The sequence below is a fragment of the Phaethon lepturus genome, unplaced genomic scaffold, assembly GCF_000687285.1.
Source record: "Phaethon lepturus isolate BGI_N335 unplaced genomic scaffold, ASM68728v1 scaffold18665, whole genome shotgun sequence".
Classification (NCBI taxonomy): Eukaryota; Metazoa; Chordata; class Aves; order Phaethontiformes; family Phaethontidae; genus Phaethon; species Phaethon lepturus.
The window spans coordinates 64,010-71,198 of record NW_010542863.1 but is presented as its reverse complement, the minus strand read 5'-3'; the positions used below and the strand labels follow the sequence as shown (position 1 = coordinate 71,198).

Sequence of the window (7,189 nt, the reverse complement as noted above, 5' to 3'; positions counted from 1 at the left end):
TCCTGCTGAGCTGAGAACTGCTGGTGTGTGGCTGGATTCTCCAATACAATATTTGAGATTAGAGAGCCCAGGTTTTGTATTTACGGGGATGATGGGGTAGTCAGCATGGGAGCAGGTCCTAGCCACGGACGGGAGGAGAACGCCGGCCCGGGCAGATGGTGGCACCACGCATTCACAGACCGGGCAGCTGAACCCACCTGTACGCAATCTCGTACTTCCCTTTGTTCTTCAGGGTCAGCACTTGCTTTGCATCATCCAGGACCTTAAGAGTTCCAAAATCCACGCGGCCATCTGTACCTGCAGCAAACCCACAGAGCAAGACAAGAAATCATGACTACCTGTGAGCTGCTACAGACTACACCAAGTGACAAGATGTATACTTGGAGCTCTCGGGCGGCACAAAACCCTTCTCAGCAAGCTTCCATTCTTGGAAGTTTTCTCTAGCTATTTTGCTGCCCATTTTCTTCTTACTTGGTGAATATCTGCAGGGTTGAGCAGCTAAGGAGCTTAGTTTCCATCTCCTTGCTTCCAAGCACAGATCCAACGGCTCCATGTGCTGTGCTGAGCCTTCAGGAGTTGCCAACTGCTTGCTCTCAGCGTTTGTTTCAAAGCCCCCAAATCAAGCTACACATGGAGTTGCACACTTCAAAGTTGGGAGGCGAGAGATTCAAGGCTGCATCCTGACAGTGCTTTATTCCATGCAAGCTTGCAAGATACGTGCGTTATGTATCCGCGCCACGCTTGCATGCTATCCCATCCCGTCCCAAGGGCCTTGGTTGCCCACCTGCCAAGGCAACGCAACGCATCCGGACTACTTTGTGTCAGGGGCGTCCACTGACCTTTAGGAATGCTGATGCTCAGAGCAACGTCATAGGCCTCCACGAGGATTTGAATATTTTCAATCTGGACAATCCCCAGGACGTTCTCTGCATCTGAAACCTGAGGCAGCAAGAAACAAACACCGCTTATACCGTTCTCCTAAACTCTTCTGGTAGACAACATATGAGTCTTGGTCTCTGCTGGCTGCTCCCACCATGGCCTCCCCGGCTTGACAAGTATTTGTGGACTCCCAGTTCTGCACTCCTAGAGCAGGGAACGCTGCTGCTAAAGCACCCTGGGAAGCACAGTGATGTAAAAACGACTACAAGAAGCGTGAGGCGTCCCAGAGCAGGTGGCATGGAGAACCAACCCTCTCCTCTTAAATCACCCAGCACCCCCACTGAAATGCAGCCCCTAAACCCCAGGGAGCAAAATCCCAGGGTGAGAGTTTGTTGCTCTAGGTCAAGGGCCCCAGACAGACTCCAGGATGGGTACGGGGAGCATGCCGAAGACTGGACAACCGAACGATGGCATTCAACCAGGCGCAGCAGCAAGGCGCTTGTAGCACGGGCTGAGGGCGCAGCCGCATAACCCAGGTGTAAGCCCGGCAGCGGCAGCGGCGATGCTCGGCGATGCGCCACGTGTCCTGGCAAACCCAGTCTGAGGCAGCAGAAGTCGGGGTCGTAGCACCCTTGTGTCCATCAGGTACGTCTTCCTCCTGACTCCACAATATACCTGCCCCACGAAGCCCAGCTACGAGAGCACCGTGAGAGTCCCTTGCTCTAAGGGTACGGCCCCCACGGCAACGCGGCTAGATGGCAATCTTGGGATGGCTCATCCTTTTGCCCTCTTTGCAGGGTATGAGCACAGTCTCCATCCCTGAGAACACAGGGCTGCTCACCCTGCCCTGCTCTGCCAGGCTGGGCACAGTCTCTCACCTCTAGCCGGATCGTCTTCTTAATGCTGAGAGCCTTCGTGGCCTTGAAATACAGATGCACGCCAAGCTCTGTGCGGGGACCAACGATGCCCTCATCTTGCGACACGGAGAAGTCCTCGCCGAGGTTTTCCAGCCCACTGAGCCGCCAGGCCACGGGCAGCGGGGTGCTGTTTCGCAGAACCAGGGTCCTGCTGTCCCTCCTGCCGAGACAAGAAGACGCTCAGCACCGGCTGCTCGACGGTCACGCTAGCCTTGCGGCCAAGTGCAACTCGGAGCAGCCCTATCCGTGTGCATGAAACCATAGTCAAACGTTTTCTCTATGTCACAAGCCTGAGAGGCGAGGTCCTCAGGGAAGGGCATCCCACAGAAGGGAGGTAAGGGGGAGCAACCGGACTGCGCCCCGAACAAGCGGGCAAGACACAAATGCCTCAGGATGCCCATCGCACGGCGCTGCTGGGGGGCTACAGAGCTTGCGGCCGTCGTGGGACGGCCGAGCCAGCAAGGAACGGGGAGCACCGGACTGGGAGCTGGTGGGAGAACAAGAGGGATTCTAGCCCAGCCGCCAACCTGAGCGGCCACCCAGCCAGTGAGAGAAGCTGAAGGGGAGCTTGCCGACAGCCCTCATCCCCGGCAAAGCAGCCATGGGATGACTGACCTGTGCAGAAGCAGCTTGTTGAAATGCACCTGCCTGGGGCTGACCCCCAGCTCCACCTTCACCCCCTGACAGCACAGGCGGAAGACCACCGGCTCTGGGTTCTCCTTAATGCAGCAGATGAGGCTGTCCTCCACGAGGCCAGCTGAAGTGGGGTACGCCCAAACGCTCAGCTCCTAGCGCCGTCCCCGCAAAAAGAAACACAAAAGAGCATTCGGTGAGCAAGAGGAACGGTGTGACCTCTTCTGGTCCGCCCTCCCCTCCCTGCCTGTCTCCTACCTGCTTCTCCTTAGGTTTCAGCCTCATGCTGGGAGGGTCTAAAAGGAACGTGGCTGCTTTGAGATCGCGCTCGAAGAAGAAATGCACCTCTGCTTCCAAGGGGGTGACGTTGAGGATGGTTATCTTCTCGCAGTTGCTGGGATAGTGCAGCGCCTTGTACCTGGCCGCAGAAGTGGAAAAGGCTACAGAGGACACCGTTGCCTTTATCACACGTTGAGGAAAGCACCGCGTATGGGCAGCGGGGGGCTGCGCTGGAAGACCCTGGTTTAACAAGCAGGCTAAGAAAAAAAAAGATCGCTTCCAGGGGCGCGTTGCATGGTATGCGTGCTCGTCCTTGCAGTGAGTTATTTTGATGCCTGTCCCTACACCTGGTGCTTCCATCCCAGAAGCGTGATGACGCACAGGCCACTTAAATAAAGAACGTTTTACAACATATAAATTCAAAGGAGCCTGGAAAAATAAAAGTGTGCCAGGGCACAGGGGTTCTTCCCCCTTCTTTGTTGGGTCTCCTTCTGTGCAAGGTGTAAAGAAACACTTTTGAAAAGAGGTTTTAAAAATAGTTTAGCTCATCTCTTTCAAAAAAAGCCATGAGATTGCTTTGTATTTCATGGGTTAGCTCCAAGTCTCGAGGAAGGACATAGAAAGGATTCATTCCCAAGAGGAATGCTAAACTTAATGAATGTCCCTTCTCTCAGGTGTGGAACAGAATTTGGGGAGTTAAGGGGTTAAAAAAGCAAAAACCCAAGACCATTCATCAGCTTGGCTAAAGATCCTCTTTTGTTTTTTAAACTGTTTTAATTTCCTTGGGTTGTCAAAATGCCACTAGCTCTCCAGAGCTCCCATGAGGACAAGAATGTAATTTCTAATATAAAAAAAAAAAAGCAATGTTACAAATAGAAATATGCCAGCAGCTATAACGACAACTTTTTTCAACAGACTTTATCCAGTAGTGAGGATCAGGAAAATGTAATTCCCATTCTGCGGGTCCCCCCTGTCCTCCCACCTCACTGGCAGGTCAAATCATCAAGTCTCACTAATATTACAGATTAACGAATGGTTTACAAAACCATCAGCAGAATTAATTGCTCATTCAGTCTACCCGTAGAGCTCAAAGCACTTTAGAAAAGCACCATAAAGCTCATTTCATCAGTGGTGAAGCCGAGATGTGGAGTCCATGAAAGCACAAAGCCCTGGAGACCCCATCCCGACATCCCCCTCCACGCAGGCAGCGCATCAGGATGCTCGCTTGGGGCCGGGAGCACGTACCTGTCTCTTGACTTCCCACACAGCAGCGGTCCGAAGTGGAACACACCCGTGTCCATGACATACTGCTTGAAGATGATGTCATCAGCCCCCTTGCTCTTCCTCCAGTGAGGAAACACCAGCCTGGGGAGAGAAAACAGGGAACAAGGAGCTACAAGATGCTCCGAATGGAAAACCCGGTCAGAAAGCCATAACCCTTACCGGCGGCTGAGCCACTGGGACTGGTTCCCAGCTCCCAGCAAGGGAAGAGACGCTGGGCGGCTCAGGCAGCTCTGCCCAAGGCAGAAGGTCACCGGGGCACGAGGGGCAGCCCAGGTTCCGCGTTCGGGGGGGAGCGGCGTGGGAGGCTCCCACGGGCCAGCCTTACCGTGGGTCCTGGCTGATGGTGGGATACAGGCAGGTGCCCCGGCAGTGCAGCTGGTACAGACGGTTTGTCCCCAGGACCTCAAAATGCAGCGTCTGATCAAACTGGCCCAGAACCGTGGAGCTGAAGTGGACCTTCAGTTCCACCTCGCCGCGGGCAGGCACTATCCACCGGCAGCTGCTCAGCCTGGCAATTAAAGAGGAGGCTTCAGACGTCGCCGACGGGCAAACGAGACAAGGAGGAGCGTCACGGATTCGCCATCGCACGGAGGCACCGGCAGAGGGTCCCCGCGGAGCTAGGGACGATGGACCGCGTTTGGAGAGATGGCCGTGAAGCGGATGGATCACCTCTTCCCTCACAGCTCACCTGACGGATCTCCCCGGGCATGGGACCGCGTCCACGCTGCCTGGGCGCACCTCAGGGGGACATGCGGGCGCTCCCGTGCCCTGGAAAGCTCTCCTCCCCCGGCCAGAGCTCCGCTTCTCCCTTGCGGCCTCCCGGCTGCCCGCGCCTTTCTCCTTCCGCGACCGGCCCCTGGTTGGGGTGAGCTGCTCCCCCGACGTCTTTGCGCCAAGGGGAGAGAGAAAAGGGAGAGGTGAGCCCTGCCCTGAGGACATCCTCACCCTGGAAAGCAAGCTGCGGGTCTGGTAACAAACAGGGAATAAATAAATGACCAGCATCTACTGGTTTTGTATCTGCCTGGGGACTTGGTCGTCCTTACTGGACTTTGTTTTGCCTATGACACTGCCCCTCGTGGGAAGTTGAGGGGTTTAGGTGTTTTTTTCAACTTTTTAAGAAATTTTTTCTCATCTTACAGAACCGCATTGCATCTCAAGCAGAGCTGTCTCTTTTGGACAGACAAAAAAAAAAAAAAGAGACAACAGCAGACACAGGACCCCGTCACGCCTTCACTGCCCTTCCACAGCGAGTCTTTTCCATCCTACCCCCCACCATGCCCCGGTCCAGCCCCTGCCCTGGCACCTTCGCTGCGAGCACGACGGGGACGTCCATAAGACTTTCGGTATCCTTCTTCTCATCTTCTGCGGTGGCACCTTCTGGCACAACGAAGACAAAGTGCTTGAGGGCTTCTCCTGCTGCCGGGGCCACTCGCTTCTCTGGGTACCGGATCACAGAGTAAAAAGCCGTCGGCGGAATGGGAGGCCCAGAGGGACCCAGTCCCAGGTCATCCAGGATCTAAAGCATAAGGAGGAAAACACCCGTCACCTTCCTCCTCATACTGCTTCCTTAAAGACATCGAGCTTTTGGCAATGTTTTTTTATTTATTTATATGGAGTACAGTGCTTCTTTTTATGCCCAGTGGGGTGAGCAGTCTCCAGAGCAGAGCCAGGACCTACAAGCGGGACCCAGAGAGAAATCCCTCCCTTGAGTGAGTCAGCTGAAGGAAACAATGACCATCATCAAAAATCACTTTTCATGATTTCCAGACTGGGAAGCTCTCTGGACAGACACAGAGAGCGTTCCCTCTTTCCATCCATCCGAGGGATGGCAAGGACCTCCCCAGCCACGTGGCTGCTGTGGAACATCATCAGTGACCCGGACAAGGCTCTGCGCCATTGTCACCTGGTGGGACACGAGGCACCAGGGCCCAGACCATCTCCCGCTCAGCGTCCGAGCCTTGTGGGGCTTTACCTGCTCTGCCGCTGGCAGCTTGCCACTCTCCAGGATCTCCCTAGCCACATCTTCTGAGCTCAGCACCTGGACGTCTAAGCAGGGCACCCTGACGTCCTGGCCCCTGGCTGACCCTTCTGCGCCTTCCCCTTCCAGCTGAGGTAACTTGGAGTCCTCAAAAGCGTTAATTTTTTCCAGCCGCTCCTTCTCCAGGCACTCTTCCTCCGCATGCTCCCTCTCCAGCCTCTCCTGATGCTCCTTCTCTCTGTCCTTCCGGCTCCGGCGACTCGACAAATGCTGGTGCTGGTCTTCTGCTTGGTGCCACACTTCCTCGTGGTTCAGAGGGGACAGCAGGGTACCCTGAACCCTGTCCCAGAATGACAAAATATGCACCACAGCCTTCTGCGATGCCTCGTAGATCTTAAACCTCAGGGCCAAGTTCTCCTCGCCATCACTTGGGGCTTCATTTTTGGTTTCCCCCTGTTCTGGGCCAGTGGGTTGCACAACCTCCGCCGGGCAGACATCCGTCAGGGGATCCTTGCTCCGCTTCTTCTTATCTTCCTTGTCACCTGCAACAGAGTCTGGGTGCTCCTTGGTAGCTGCCTTCTTGCCTACCCCCTCGGTGACATCAGAGTGGTTGCTGGTGGATGCGTTGGTGTTGCTGGTGGACGTGTTTGTGTTCTGGGCAGGAGGAGCAGGAAAAAGCACTAAGCATTTCAAAGCACAGACTCAAATACTGTAGGACAGTGATGATGTTTACAACAGCACCCCAAGCCTCGTCCCAGACCTGTGCTAGTTGCTCTTACCCAGTTTGGAATGCAGCTGGTACCCGGTTTAGCTCAACTGAAACCAAACTCTCCGGTGTCAGACTGATGAAACAGAACAGCTTCCCAACCCAAACAGGGAACTTAAGACACCTCCTCACCCCTGGGCAGTCCCCTCTGGGCTCGTTCCTGGGTGTGCTGAACATCCCTAGAGCTGGCTGCCCCTTTGGGAAGTCTGGCTGCTAATGAATACCTAAGGCCTGGTGGTATCTCCTGCCAGACATCTAGGAAAAGACACCACATCCCAGACTGACCACGGCTCAGAGGTGTAAGTCACATGCCGAGTGGGGAGAAATGCTGGACTACAACTGTCTCGGGCTTCGCAGTGAAAGTATGGAGTTACATGAAGCCATGACTCAAAGGCAGCATGATCCTAGAAGAGCAGCTCTACCAACAAACCCACTGAAGCAGCAGCATGACCC

General features: G+C 54.9%; 1 protein-coding gene across 1 annotated transcript in view; it reads right to left on the bottom strand.

Moving 5' to 3' along the window:
- The window catches only part of HYDIN (HYDIN, axonemal central pair apparatus protein), a gene marked incomplete at both ends in the record, with an annotated part of 93,733 nt that overhangs the window by 24,291 nt on the left and 62,253 nt on the right, over window positions 1-7,189 (bottom strand). The window contains 10 exons of the mRNA XM_010288184.1: window positions 198-297; window positions 840-939; window positions 1,758-1,956; window positions 2,412-2,584; window positions 2,688-2,847; window positions 3,954-4,073; window positions 4,318-4,500; window positions 4,681-4,877; window positions 5,296-5,508; window positions 5,965-6,624. Coding sequence (XP_010286486.1) covers window positions 198-297; window positions 840-939; window positions 1,758-1,956; window positions 2,412-2,584; window positions 2,688-2,847; window positions 3,954-4,073; window positions 4,318-4,500; window positions 4,681-4,877; window positions 5,296-5,508; window positions 5,965-6,624 — 2,105 coding nt within the window. The remainder of the gene's footprint in view (window positions 1-197; window positions 298-839; window positions 940-1,757; window positions 1,957-2,411; window positions 2,585-2,687; window positions 2,848-3,953; window positions 4,074-4,317; window positions 4,501-4,680; window positions 4,878-5,295; window positions 5,509-5,964; window positions 6,625-7,189) is intronic.